The following is a 15,477-nucleotide window of genomic DNA, read 5'->3' on the forward strand; positions in this document are numbered from 1 at the left end:
CAATACTGTCGTTCTTGCTTTACTTCTTTACGTCCCACGAGTATAGATGTGTGGGTGAAATGAACATAAAAAAAAAAAAAAAAGAACCCTATACCATAGATTTGCGCCTCATTAGGATTCGCCTAACATTATGTGTAGGACTTAATTACACTGCTATAATCGCCTATTTGATCGGCAATTATTCACCGGGGTGTGAAATGTGATACCTACTGAGACGGCAGAAAGCCTGGGAGACACACGGGGTGTCAGCTTAAAGCTCGGCAGATATTTGTATAGAGAGAGATTTGGAGTGGAGTGCACAGAGCAGTGATGCTATCACCAAGAATGGTGGCATGCATTGCCTTTCCTCTTGGCTACACCTGTCAGTCAGGTGCCAAGCTTAGCGTCAGGCGGCTCGCTCCCTGGGAAGTGCCTAATGTGTGTCTGGGTGTGTGCATATCTCGAGCAGCGAGCTCCGTGACACGGGATAAGGGAAGAAAAGAACACACGTCTGCAAGAGGAGAGAGGGACTGGCAGCACAGTGCGTTCAGCTGATGCTTCTCTTAATCAGGTTTAACAGTCCATTTGCCTTTTTTCTGCCTTTTTTCCTCTCAGTGGAGCAATGGACAGTTATGTGACATTGTGGAAAAAAAAATCATTGTCATCTTGGCTTGTCTCAGCCGTGTAGTTATTGTTGAAAGGTGGTTATTAAGATTGTTTGTGGTGTCAGCCGTGTTCAGTGAGGAGGAGGAGAAATCTGGATACAGGAGACCGGAGAGGAAAGACAAGGGAACCACAGAGCCAAGAAGAAAATGATAGGGATAAAAGCCTTAAGAAAATGGTTTAAATCAGAAAGAAAGGACAGGTTAACAAAGCTAGCAGTGGGAGAATAGGCAAAGCAAACAGTGGGAACAGAATGAGGGATTGTGTAATAACAGAAAATCGCAAGACATGGAGGAGAGCGATGGTGAAGGCAACAGACCCTAACATGCAGGCAGAGGGCTGCCGACGCCATATGCTGGCATTCGTTGCCAATTTGCCGCAAACCTACAGGTGATAACACCATATGGGAGAGGCAGGTCATTGCCAACTTGGTGGCCATTTTCCCCCGGCGCCAGAATTTGCTCATCGGCCCAAATGCCCTCCCTCTGGTGCTTGGTACAGTCGCTCTTGCATTTTTTTGCTGGGTTTCTCAGATATCGCTTCATCTTTTGCTGAGACACAGCAAAGAAGCGAGAAAAAACTCCTCCCTGTGCTCTGTGGCTGCGCTGCCTTTTAACTGGGAGACTTCAGAGAGAGCTGGGTAACATCACAGTTAGCTGCAAGTCCTCTGTCACAAGCAGAAAGATTTTAAGGAACTTCTCCTGCAGGATTTTTCTTAGCCTGCCCATTAGTGGCCGACTGTGTGGTGGTAGTCACACTCTGTGGTATAATAAAAAAGTTGCGACAGATCAATGATGTAAAAAAAGGATCAATATCCACTCATTTATATAGGCCTTTGGCATTGCTCGCTTGTCAAGCCACAGAGCAGCTCGGTGAGCATTAGCATGCCACAGCGCTTAGGGCCGTGAGTCTGGAAGCACTGCATGTAAACAGCGGGAGGGAGGGCAGGCAGGGCTGTGCCGTGGTGAGGGGTGGAGGCAGAGCAAATGCTAATTCGCACCCAGCCACACGTGAAATGAGCTCGAGATCTAACCCCCGAGCCGACAGCAGCGGCGGAGCAGCTACCCGCAGTGCGACCGCATCCGGGAGAAGAAATTAAAAGATCCTCTGTGGCTGTCGGTGGGCCCAAGCACTCGCCTGTCTGTTCCTCCCCTGAGGGTTCAATAGAGAAAGAGTCCGCTGCGAGGCGTCTTCTTGCCTTCTGTGTGTAGCAATGCTAGGTGAGGGATTACACACAACCCACATCTCTATTGCCTGGCAACAGAGGAATGTGAAACCAGACTGGATTTTGGCTCCTTTTGCCGGTAACCCACGGCACTGAATTTGTAAGTACCAGATGTTCGGGGACTTATCAAAGCCTTGTCGATCTCTTGCCGAGCATATTTGGATTCTTTATCTGTGTACCTGCAACTGCAATTCAACACAGGCCATGTCAACAGCCTTGCGTCCTATGGATATGACCTAGTTTGGGTCTGACAAAGAGTGCTCAGGGGAGATGAAGAGGACTGGCGACACAGTATTTGGTCACCTGATCTGTGCCCACTGAGCAAAGAGGTGAACGAACATTTTTCCCCCCAAAATGCGAGACACCTGGCAGTGGCTCATGGCCAGAACCACACAGCTGGCACTCCTCTTCCCCACTGAGCTCGCCGGCGGCGTCTCTAGAACCCCGTCGTGACGCAAGCTGGCAGTCAGTGCAACAACTTCAGTGTACATGAAAACCGTGGCCTTGGCGTGTGTCCCAGCACCTATTACATAGATCCAAACAATGTCCATCAGCATCTGGACCAAGGGGCAAGAGCTTTACCTTTCGCCCAGTACACATGTTCTCCACATCCCCTATTACACTGAAGTGGCGTCGTGTTCCTGACAGCGTAAAGCTGCAAAGCGATTGACGCATTTCCCAACAGGAGGGTTTGAAGATGAAGCTAAATCCCAACAGAGAGGCGAGAAAGCAAAAAGGAAGTGTCATTGATGTCTTGTGGGATTGCAAAACTCAGACTCCAGTCAAACTACAGAGCTGTTGGGTTTTAAAACGCTACAATATCTCTCTTTCTTATTCTAACTTTTCTCCAGTGTCGCACATGATTTTGCTCCCACCTGGCAACTCACAAGCAGGGGGAGGGCAAGGCTTACTTTACTATACTCTATGTACACAGCGAAATGAACTAAATATTTGCCATAAGACAATCCTAATCATGCAGCTTGAGAAAGTTCAGTATTATAAACAAAGAAGAGCAGAATTCTCAGAAGAGAACCTAAACACAGACGACTCCTTACATGTGACTCTGAGCTTATTCATGAATCACAAATGTGCCTTTTGAAATAAAAAAAAATAGAATTGCTTAAATAAGTTTGATTGCAATAGCACTGCTGCAGTATCATGTGCAGGTGCTTTCTTGTAGAAACAAAATTCAAGGTACATTTGCATGCTCACTGCTGTGACTTTACTTTCTGAGACAGCGACAGAGAGATGGATAAGAGGAGAAACAGCAGGAGGAGGATAATTTGGGGGCCCAGGGCTCTGCTCATTATCTTTTGATGGGGGCCTGACAACAGTTGGCCATCCATGCGACGTGTGATGCATGGAGGCTACGACGGGGCTCACCTGTGCACTGTCCAAAGTGTTGCACTGTGATGTCCTTGTCCTGTCTACAGGCTATGGTCCTCAGCTGGCACTGGTCGGCATAGGTCACCCCGTCTGAGCCACACACCTGCTCCACAGTGACAGAGATAGAGAGAGGGGGGATGGGAACACATGTTAACTCCCTGTAGGACACTGAAACAGTATTCTTCTGTCGCAAACTTTTAGATCAAACTACGTATTTCTGTGTGGACAGTTTGAAAGACGCACCTTGGTTTTGTTTTTCTCATCACAGTCAGGTGAAGGGCACTCGCAGTGGGCATGGTTGTTCACCTCAATGCAAGTAGCTCCAAAATTGCACACTAACTCTTCACATGAAGTCAGAGCCTCAGGACCTGTGGTAGAAATGAGTTTTTGGCTATTAAACATCCCATAGTCATACAGTGTACAGCATACAGCTGCTTTATGATATTTGTTGTGGCAGTTGTGTGAAATGTAGAGCCAAATTAAAAGATGAATTTGCATTGCATATTTAATGCTAAACTTTCACAATTACCGAACTTTTGCAAAAATTCTGCCTGTTAAACAACCATGAAATTACTTTCTCAAAATCTGTAAAGCCTGATTAAATAAAGAGCAATAAAACAAAAGTAACACATTCATATACACTGTATATTAATAGGAGAGTAATATTACAGCTGTTGATGCTTCAAAGCTTACTCACTTTCTTTATGACATCATACCAAATATATAGTCTACAAAATGCCCAACTCTGTAGCAAAAACAAACGTATCCTGGCACAAATGACAGTTCTCTAGAGCAGTGGTTCCCAACTGGTGGGTTGCGGTCCAGAAGTGGATCGTGGGTCCATTTTGTATGGACCGCAAGTGACTCAGGAACGTGTCAACTTTATTTTGAGGTACAGTGAATATGTGGCACATGGCTTTAATTTTTAAGTGCCATTGCCGGCTGTAAAGTGAGTGACTAATGGACAGCTACTTGAAAGAGACAGCAGACTAGCTCGGCGACATGACGCTTACCCCCTGTACAGGGGGTGAATTTTTATATAACACATCTGTTTAAATGTTACTAAGGCTTAAAGCTATGGCTTTGAGTGATTTAGTGGTTTTTTGGTTTTAAGTCAATTTTCTACTGGCAAAGTTAGCATTAGCATTATTACAGTTAACCGTAGCTATAAATGTACTGTGTGCACCAAGCTAGCAGCTGGGGTTAGGGTTAGCTTCACCCTCTCGTCCAAATACGGTCACTTCTGAAGATCTGTAATAAGATTTTGAACCTAAGCTGCACAGATGAAACAGCGTGGAGGAAAGTCAACTGGTCCTCAGCCTGTGGCTGTTACGACATTCTTTCCAGCAATGAACGCACCAGGCCTTGTGTTCTTGCAGTTAATTTAAATATATATATATATATATATATATATATATATATATATTTATACTATTGATACAGTAGAATTCTTCATCTTGCTAACAAAACACCTTGCTTTGGGATAGTGTAAGCTGTAACTAGTGTGTAACTGAGCTAGCCTTACACAGAGCCACAACCCCTGACACCCCTTATCCCACTCTGGTTGTTTTCAAGATGCGCGTAGGAGTTGGGAACATGCTGTAAGACAGTGTTTCATTACTCAGTAAGTTTGTCCCTGTAAGTGACTAACCTGTTTTTAGTCTCTTTACAACCACAGTAGTGCAGCGGTATTGTAATTATAAAATTGTCTAGTTACCTGTGCGGTACACAGTATGAATTATTCATTGTTTCATGGACCACAGCATTTTGCCCAAACTGCCTTACTATGCTAAAAAAGAGTTGTGTAAAGGTGTGCATTCAGGATATTTTGGTTCTTTTTTTTTCCCACAGATCTCTCCCGAAGCTCTCCAAAGGAGCTATTGAAGCCTTGAAGCTGCCGCGGCATGAGCTGCAGCCGAGAAGCCCGCCATCCACCTGCCAGACTGTGAGTGTGGGGGTCTTTGCATTGTTGCAACATCACAGAGGCTTAGAGTACCCCCCATCCCTTGGCTCCTGCTTTCATGTGCTACCACTTCTCAGTACCTTGTCTTTTCATCTAGCAGAGTGTGTGGCGGAGTGCCCCACCACTGTGCCGGGACTGCTGGCTTCATTAAGCGGTTGACTTCCAGTCGATATCTGATGGTGCATCTTAATCAAGAAGCTGCAGGCCCCCGCAGCAGGAACTAACCTTTCCTTCAACTGGCTTTTTAGCTTGTGCAATCACTGCAGCTGTTTTCATTATTAATCTAAGTAATTAATAATCCTTGTGGATAAGTATAAACATACAAGTATTGCGAATCATCCAAAGTGGAGAATGATGTAGAGAAAATAAAATAGCTATGGGCGATGTGTCATGCATATGTCATTTGTACACTCCAATATTTAGCAAATCACTATTGATTATGTTCCCTGCCGCCACTTCCTTCCTGTGCCAATAAACCAGATGGATGTGAAAAGCATACAGAGAGAGAACTGATCCACAGATCAGACAGTGACAGACACTTAAGAATGATAGAGAGAAAATGTGTCGGTGTTTATGTGCTCTATTAACGCCCCACCAGTTGCGGCGGTACTCTCTCTTATTACCTTTGTCGCAGCCATTCATGCCCATCTTGCTTCCATCTGGACACACGTTGCACTTCATGCCCTTCACTCCTGTCTTGCAGGAACACAGACCCGACATCTGCTCGCAGTCGTCCCGGACGGAGCCTGTGGCATCGCAGTTACACGCTGCCATGGAGAGGTAGAGGAAACACGGGAAAAAAAGGTTAATGAGAAAAAAAAAAGTATCAATTAGGGAAAATGAGAGGATGACGGATATGAACAACTTGGTTTGTAAAGCGCACAAACTGTGTTTGAGGCAACCTTAGCCTCTGAACTTCACTTCGGATATATCTATGTCTGAGAGTCAAGGGTTGGGAATAGTTCAGCCAGCCTTAGGGGCCACAGAGGGAGGAGGGGGTGGAGGAGGACGTAACAGAAACTCAAGAAAACAACCCCAGGGAAGGACATCAACCCCATCATGTTCCTAGAATCAATGATGTGTATTTTTTTTCTCTCTCCTCTCCTGCTGAATCTGGTATTGGTGTGCAGTGTGCTGTCTGCTTGCTGTGGGTAAACCTTGTTAAGGTCAGGCCATGGGTGAGGCACCTGCAGGCTTCCTGCTGTTGACTGAAAATGCTCTGTGGCGTTGGGAGCGTATGTCCTATGATACCTCAGCGGCAGGACACGAGCCGGTCACCATATTGCATTACACCAAGACAAACAAGGGGTCCTGACCCCGTTCTTCACTTGAATACAAATGCAAACACTCCATTCAATACAGTTTTGACAGGACTAAAGGACACAGTAGAATCTCTTTCTACAAAACCTGCCGTCAAATAGGTTAGCTGTATATTAAACGTTAATAGTTCAGCTAGTAGGTTTTACTATTTACTGTCTCCACTGAATTCAGGGATATTAATCGTACAAGTAGAGATGGCTCAGTGGTATTGCTGTCAATTCAGTGAGAAATTTATTTTCCCGCTACGGCTGAGAAATATATTTTCTCTCTTACCTCCAGTGAAATCTAGCTGTGTAGATTTGGTTTTATTTATACAGGTTTTGAGATATCTGTCTCAAAAGGTTTTTGGCTCCCTCTCAGTACAATGAGGTGAGTGGAATTTTGTTTTGTAAAAAAAAACAGTAGTAGTTCCAATATCCACAGAGAGATTATCTGGAGTTACTAGATTATCTAGAATATAGAATTGTTTAATGTATTGATTTAAATTTTTATTTAATATAATGCTTTGATGACAATTTAAATAAACTAGAATTAAAAAAAGTCCATTCACCCCCAGCAGAACCACATTCTTCAATCCAAACACTTAAACATTCTGCCTGACACCACTACCTGTTCATCAGATAATCATTCACGCACACATTGCCCACGGATAGGACTTCGACATGTAGACAGGGATGTCAAGATCGACCCACCAACCTCCCGATTGGTAGGCTCAACCTCCTGAGCCACAGCCGCTCCACAATAATTCCAATAATAATGACAGACTATTGAGGTCACAGCAGAAACCTCAGAGAGGGGATATCTCAAAACCAAATAAAGCCACAACTCTCTGCATGGCTAGATAACACTTCAGGTAAGTGAGAAAAGAAGATTTCTTTAATAATCTGTGTGGACTGACCCTTTATGAAAAGAAGGTGCAAGGAAGCTATAACCAATTTTTGGGAAATAACAAAAAGCAGCATACATACAAATGAGTGCTCCTACTGTTCACAGATGTGAAGAAGTGATTCCTTACGTGTGCAGCCGCTCATGTTCTCTGTCACGATGCCACGGAAGTTCCAGAAGCCCGGCTCACAGCGGTCACACTTCTGTCCCCCCACGCCTGGCTTACAGGAGCACTGGCCGGTGGTTGGATCACACGTTCGCTTGTAGGAGCCGTAGACATTACACTGACAGGTACCTGAGGAGAGCACGGGTGTCACTTTTTACTTCTACTGGAATTCCTCTGCAGTACATCACTGGTTTATGCTTTTCTAACTTTGAAAAACCCCTATCATCACATTACTTACAACTGCTGAATGCTGCTTACTGTGATGGAAATTTTGTATTAAAGACTTATGCTGGGCTCAAATGTTGGGTAAGCCTTATTCCACAAATAAAAAGGTGGATAAAGTGTGCTTAGGTGAGTTTCCCCTTTACTAAATCTCTGTATATCCCTGTTTCCAAGTCTGCATTTTCTCCATTTGCACTGTATCCCCTAGCTAACGGCTCGATGCAGCATTTTCTCTCCCATCTGTGTGCTATCATTCGTCAAGATCATCAGATGAAGAGATTTTTCTGTTGATACGGTGCAACATTATCATAATTATTCCTTGGATTAAGATGAAACGTTTTCAGCTCTGCAACTTCAGTACTGTAATTGCAGTCAAGGACAATAAGTCCCATATGCTGAAATAGCCTGATAGTATCTACATTTTTTTTTTTTTTTTTGGTGTGTGCACACAACAAACTAAGGACATATTGAAGTTGAAAGGTCGACAGGGTTGTAGAAGAGGACTTACTGGGACATCCAGCCAGTCCGACTCCCAAGGCAGTCGTTGTGTTGTCGTGGCAGCAGCCGTACACAGACAGACTGCAGTGCTGGGGTGCTGTCAGCTCAGGCAGAGATGTGGCTGAAATCGCTGATGAGGTAGGAAGGAAAAAGGGAGGAGGGAGATGGGAGATGGCACAAAGAGAGACAGAAGAACACCAACATTTGAGTGATTACGGTGGGGAGGGGTTTGGTGGGTGGGGGGAGGAATTAGACAACACAATCTCCGAGCAACATGTAACTTTTTGCCAACAATGAGATTGGCTCGAGGGGCAGAGGTGGAGAGGCTGGCAGCCAGCTTCAAGATAACAATTCTATTTGCTACTTTCTCCACAATGGCTCAAAATCAGGGGGAAAATGATGCTATTACCTCCAGTGAAAACAAACAATGGCGTTGCTGGTGAATGTGCAGCAGCTGACATTTACCACCTACTAGGAGGCATGTTCTCTTCATTTGTTCTTGTCTAATATTACGGAATTGCACTGCTGCCCTACAACCCTCCGTAACAGAAAAGAAAAAAAAAAGAAAGCCCGCTGCATAATGTGAAGGAATGTGCCAAGCAGTTTCTGCCTGCTCACAGTGTGTGGAGAGCTCCTTTGTCTCAGGATGCACCAGCCTTCAAACTAGTGTGACAGCTCTGAATAAAGAACTACATTCAACAAAATAAAAACAAATGTGTTCCCAAAAACCTGGCGCCTCGCCAGAAATTGGGAGAGAACAACAAAACACGCGGTGGGAGGAAGAGGGGTTTCGTTCGATGGCCGAGGCAAAAATATCATTGTTCAGATTCTCTCCAGGCTTTGGAGTGAAAAGTAAAGTTGCAGAGATAGAAAGCAGAAATCTTCCCCTCCCTTTTTTTTCCCTCTCACTGTCTCTCTCTATTCCCCTCCCGATCTCTTTTTCTTGTGTTGCTCATTTGGAGTTTGGAGGCTGGAGATACAGGGGCCATAAATCACACTGTTACTGGTGTGGATATGAGCCTCAGCCTAATGGTGATGACTCGGCTCGCTCTTTTTCCAGTGCTTTCCCACTCCAGAGATGGGCTTTGGACACAGTTCATTTAACTTGCCACTTTCCAGTGCTCCATTCAGCTATCTGTGCTGAGCCTATTAGGACAAGAGGAACTTTTAATTTCATATGTTCTTCCCCCCTTCAAGGGTTTTTCCTCTTCAGTGGCCATTGTCCGCCACAATGCAATATTACTCTCACGTGTCCAAGGTCTGCTGCTGTGCTTTCTCCGCTGCAGTGATTGTAGCGAGCCTTTTATAGTCCAGCAAGGGCACATCTGCACATGTTTGCCTGTCTGGTAAACCAGTAAGTGTTTCTTTGGATTTTACTGAAATCCCTGACCCAGATTTGAGTTTGCAGGCAGCTACAAAAGATGGTTTGAAATGCTATAAGAGGCAAACTTTACAAACGTGCATGCAGCAGATGACATTGTTGACACCATATGCAAAAGAGGTAATTTTATTTATTTATTTTTTAAAGAAAATCAGAACCTCTGAAAAAAACAAGGTTGCTTTCATGCTCAGCTACTGAGAGCTGGTGTGTTTTGATAAGTTTCTAGAGTTGAGGTCAAATGAAGTTTCTCCTCACATAGCTAATGTGGAGGGCAGTGAAATTCCCAAGATCTGAGTTTTTCCATTTGCCAATAGGAGAGGAGAGCCCAGAGCTCCCGTACCCATAGAGGGCTCTTCAAAAAAGGATTGATTATCCATGGATGGTAGAGAAGCGTGACAGTCAGTGCCCAAGGAGGCCAGCTTAGGAAGGAGAAGAATCTGTAGGGATATGTGTGAAAACACTGGCAGCTCCCTCTTTCTCACTCTCTCCATCCTTCTCTATTTTAGACCCACGGGGAATCAAACAGGCTGGAATGATCACACGAAATCCCTTAAGTGCCTTTTGCTCTGCTCCCTGGCCCTGTGCTAGCAGCAGAGCAAAAGCTCTTCATTTACCATAGCCATGGAGAGGAAGACGGCTAACCTTTGCTACTTAGCCACTGATCTGACAACTGTTCTGGCAGATAAATGCCATTCATTTACATGCAAAGAGAGAGGTTTTTATATTAAAGTAAGTGGGGTAAAGTGGTATCCCGAGGGTTAAGAAGCAAGCTTGTGAGCTCAAGTTTAATGGTTTAAATTGTCAGAATGTCTGGACAGGTTAAAGTGAATCATTATAGCTAACAGCTTGATTAATACACATGCCCGTGAGAAAGATTCTTATCTCTGTACACTAGCCAGCCCCAGAGGATCGCTCAGTTTCAAGATATGAACAACTGCTTCGCCGAAAAGTCACAAGTGTGTTAAGAGAACCTTCCCTGAGCAGATTACACAAACACATCATGTTTAACCTTGACCTTCTTCACTTCATTGGCTTATGGCTATAGTGGTCACATTGCAGAGATACAAACAGCAGTGCTGTAAGAATCATAACCCAACCACAGACTATTACTACCCCATCAATGGATGTAATGAGTGGAGAGATGGGATGTCAATGACAATGAGTCTTGGTGAGGGTGCTTCTGCGCACTGTAATGACATTAAGTGGCATAATGTACCGACCTGCACAGGGTCCCTGATTTTGAATCAACAAGTGCTCTTGTTTCTCACATCTGGCCTTCTTCAGCTGGCACTCATTGCTGTAGTTTTTTCCATCTGAGCCACAAACCTGAAAAAAAGAATCAAAGGAAACTGAAAATTACACAATGTCTGGTCACGGTCTTCTTTCGCTGATAGTTTGCTCAGTTGTCATCACTTAACCAAGGGAGTCACTTTGTGTTGAAAATTGGTGAGGACGAAGGGCTCTGATGAAATATTTCTTAAACAGCCTTTAACAGATGCAAATGTGGTGGGGGATCAGTGTGAGGTCAGAGCAGACAATTAAGGCAGGCCGGAAGAAAACAACAAAAGGCCTAGGTGGTCCTCCCCCAGGAAATTTGAGCGTCAAACACTTCATTTCCTGAATTCTGGTGAATTTTTATCCATCGGTTTATGGTGGAAATGTCTTTATTTAAGTATAAAGGAAATTACAGAATTCAGGCAGCAGGTAACAATTCAAAATATAAAAATGTGTTTATTTTCTTACTGTGCTAATAAACCTTTCTAAAATGGTTCTCATTTATAAGTTACCTTTCATGTTACAAGCTATTTTTCAGAACATTTTAACAAATTATCCTTTTAAAATGTGATAGGGACAAAACCAGCTATTTCAAAAAGTGGTGGGGACATGTCCCAAGTGTCACATCTATGACTTGACCTAATCATTTATCCTTATTCTACCTATCCTTAGCTATGCACCTAAGTTGTTACGACAACCATCTCTTATCATGTGACCAAATTTCCACACTAAGGTCGCATGATGCTGCATCCATGACAATGAAACAAAAAAACATCACCTGAATTGCTAGTGATACTGAAGAAAAAGTCAAATCGTGATGATTAGGAAACAAGATGTAAAGTTATGAGGTGTGCTTTTACAAATAAATGATTTGCATGTATCCCTGATGAACTGTGGAGTGCAGCTCTCATTATGTCTGATGTTTCTGTGTTTCAGTCTGACTGAGTTATGAATCTGAGCAAAACGTTTCTGATACAAATTGCATTAAATGTGTTTAAAGGATTAAACCACATGAGTGGCGGCCGTACCGGGTTGTGGGGAACACTTTGGCAGGTGAAGTCACATACACACCGGTCGTCCTCAGCGTCTTCGTCCCATGAGCCTCCAAACGTGCGACAGCGGTCTTGTTCGCAGCTCTCAATGCCTGAGCCTGACCCCCCTGAGCCGCAGTCTGCGTAATAAAAACACCATAAAGACACAGTACCATTAATAAAACATACAAACACACAGGGGAGATGGCCCTTCATCAGTGCTTCAGGTGAAAAGAGTGTCCTACTTTCATTTCTCTTTAAGTTAAGGTAGCATTTACACATTAGGAACATCACAAAGTTAGTATAATTTACATTTCCCTCAGGCTGGTGGCAGTGCAAGGGATCCAAAGGCACTGCTGGTAGTACAAGATAATGACCAACTGTAGTGAGGGCAAGAGATTGACTAAATAAATTAGACACAACATCTCTGCACAACCAGCGAGGCATCCTTTTCATTTCAATTAAATCAAAGACAAAAAGGGAGGGAATTATTAACTCTGGCCTCCAAGTGTGCAGAGAGAATTGGTGGCAAGGCCGCTCTTTATGGATGCCTGCTTCCTGATATGAGAATACAACTAATTGCAAAGTGTTCTGTAAAATCTAATTATCGCCTAAGACTTTAAAGAAAGTTGTCCCAGCAACTCTTTAACTGTGACCCTGGGAGGCCTTTTATTTATCTTAAAAGTGCACTTCTCTGGATCGAAGGGAGTACGCTACTGATAAAAGAGGCAGCAAGGCCAAACAAAGTCTCACAATCACTGTCCAGGATTTGTGTTGTTTCACAAAACCGTTGTCATTGTTTAGCTGTTGTGCAGACTTTAGAATTGGTTAGGGAAACTTTAGCACGAGGTAAGCAATCCATACATGAAGGGGGAAAAAACCAGCAGGACCGTTTGGGAGTTCCATTTATGAAAAACAAATCGGGGGCTGTTGCAGAGTGCAGGCAGAGAAACCGGGAGGATCCTGCTTTTGAAGTTGCAAATTTCACCTACAGTGGAGCTCCTGAGGGAGATTAGGTGAATATGTGCGAAAGCAGGGAATGAAAGCATCAGCGCGAAAGATAGAGAGAATGTCAGACGGAGAGAGAGGCACCCCCCTGGGCTGGCAGAAAGTTCATTTGAAACAAATTTGTTATTCAAAAAAAAAGGAATGCAGTCCGACTAAAAGCTCCCAGCGCAGATGAGAGACTCAAAAAACATCAGGTAATCAAGGTGTTATTTCCTCTTCCTGTATACTTTCAGGGCTCATTCAACTCGCTGTATTGATGCGCCACTTCTAATGGTGAAATCAATGTCGTAGCGATGGAAGTGCCACTTAGCATAACCCATCTTCTAAAGTAGATTATGGAGCAGGTCACAGTGCAGGGGAGGGGCTGGGGCAGATGAAGCCTGGCTGTTTTTTGATATGGGTCATCAGCAATGGGCTGTGACAGCTCAGAGTAGTCGATACAGTGGAGGGGCCTTCACTTCATTAGCAGTGGATACAGCAGTGGAGCTGTAGATTTGTGTAGAGACCACATCCCCCACAAACATCAGGACTAGTTAAGGGCTCGCTCCATCTCCATTTTAAGCCAGCAGAACCTCCGACCCTAATGCTTTGTCTTGAATTTGCTGTTGTAGCTACTTATCGATTGTGAACCTACAGTCCCAGTTAAACATAACATTTTGTGACGGGGCTAATGTGCTGGCTAATGGCTTGCAACTGCCAGTGACATTATCGCAGGTATCTGAGGGTACTTCAGAAGTCACCTGAAGACAAGAAGTCAGCTGACTCCAGATCAGAAAAAGGAATAAGAACTGAGGCTCTGGCAGCTACATGTATCTGTCTACTGTACGCCAGCTCAGCAAGACACAATAAAAGGGAAATGCAGGAGTCTCCAATTCATATTCTGCTCAGGCCCGCTTACAGAGACGAGATAAATAAATAAAAGAGGTAAGACATTAGAATGGAATAAATAAAAGTGAAGGGGCGAAGGGGGGTCCTAATTAGCTTTTGCTCTTTGATGTTCCCGCCACCCGCGCTGCCTATGAACCTTTCAATTAATACATCCCCAGCTAAGATGGCTGCATCAGCTATTCTCTCCACACTGCCCATCCGTTCCTCTTTACTCAATCATGTCAGAAACGAGAGTCTATTTAGCCAAGGGAGCTCCATTAAGAAGACAGAATTCAGCGGCGGAGAGAAGAAAGGAAATGAATAGCATAAGAATAATGTCCACGGAAGACAGAGAGGAAAAAGCATTACAAGGACTTGACAGTGAAAATAATGAAGAAATGATGGAGGAGATGCTATCGTCAAAGCTGTCTAAAAGTGTGTGATAAAGAAAACAGAGGGAGAAGAAGAAGAGGAAGAGGATGAGGGTAAATAATAGTGGATAGGGAGGTGAAAATGCACGTGATGGGTTGAGATGCTGCCTGAAGATGTTTGGTTGACCAGATTACTTGTGTCTACATCAGTGGCTCCAGGAGTGACCGATATCGTTATGATACCACTGATATCACAACCTGTGCGGATATCAACTTGGACATCCATCATTTGAAACAAATCCTCCCTCATTGTGGCGTGTGTCATGGCAAAGATCGAAGATGGTGATGGCCTTTGGATGAGGCGTGGCACAATTTGCCTCTGTTTTTGTTCCATCTATCAGTTCCTTGTAATGCACGTTCTTGAGGGATGTGACAGCGTATTTTAGTCCAAATAAAGTTCTGCGAGATAGAGAGGGATGGAGTGTCACACCCGGCGGAGGAGAAGGGATGGGGAGTTTGGAGATGGCGGAAGGAGAGAAGAAGTTTTGTTGCCTCAACAGAAGGTTACAAGCCCTGTGATGGATGGACCATGAAGGAAAAATCCGCTGATCTCACTCGATGAGCTCTTTTACCACCCAGCCAGCCACTTTGCTTTTTTTTCATGCCCTTTAACGTCTTTTGGGGCTTTCTTGATCCGATATGTGAAGAGCAGGGTGTGGACCGTGCATCACTGTGTGATCCTGCACTCATAATCTTGTTTATTAAATGTCTATTCAATTAAAAAAGGGCCTGGGCCCCCGTAGGTGATGCACTGCTCTCAGTTGCCACTTTGTCAGTGTCGAGAAAAGAAGCTGAGGCCAGGCCTACCCGAGTGTGAAATTAAACAGGTGATAAATTTCCCTGTATGGCCAACAGTGGGAACACTGTCATTTTTCATTACTGTTAAACAAAAGGCGGAAGAAAACAACTTCCATTTTTATGCTCTGTGGCCCCCTCCTCCCCAACAAGACTAATGAGGATGGTTTTTAAGGCAGGTCTACGTAAGCGAATAAATCACATGTTCACTTCCTCTCCAGGCTTATCTTAGATATGAAGTATAGAGTGAGGGGGGTTGTGCACACCGTTGATGTAGAGCTTTGCTGCTGTCTTCAATAGAGCCAGAAAATACAGTCTTTGGTCTTACAGTGTGACAGACTGCTGTATTACACAATATATACTCATAATTTTGCAGAAACCT

The 15,477-nt window shown here is 44.1% G+C and overlaps 1 protein-coding gene across 11 annotated transcripts in view; it reads right to left on the minus strand.

Annotated features, from left to right (window-relative positions):
* Nucleotides 1-15,477, minus strand: part of agrn (agrin) — a 302,216-nt gene that overhangs the window by 50,574 nt on the left and 236,165 nt on the right. For all 11 annotated transcript variants that reach the window (XM_033628910.2, XM_033628916.2, XM_033628914.2 and 8 more), the window contains 7 exons: nucleotides 11,992-12,134; nucleotides 10,909-11,014; nucleotides 8,318-8,437; nucleotides 7,552-7,716; nucleotides 5,840-5,983; nucleotides 3,497-3,621; nucleotides 3,251-3,356 (listed from right to left, as the gene is read on the minus strand). In XM_033628910.2, coding sequence (XP_033484801.1) covers nucleotides 3,251-3,356; nucleotides 3,497-3,621; nucleotides 5,840-5,983; nucleotides 7,552-7,716; nucleotides 8,318-8,437; nucleotides 10,909-11,014; nucleotides 11,992-12,134 — 909 coding nt within the window. The remainder of the gene's footprint in view (nucleotides 1-3,250; nucleotides 3,357-3,496; nucleotides 3,622-5,839; nucleotides 5,984-7,551; nucleotides 7,717-8,317; nucleotides 8,438-10,908; nucleotides 11,015-11,991; nucleotides 12,135-15,477) is intronic.

This window comes from Epinephelus lanceolatus, chromosome 8 (assembly GCF_041903045.1).
Source record: "Epinephelus lanceolatus isolate andai-2023 chromosome 8, ASM4190304v1, whole genome shotgun sequence".
Taxonomy (NCBI): Eukaryota; Metazoa; Chordata; class Actinopteri; order Perciformes; family Serranidae; genus Epinephelus; species Epinephelus lanceolatus.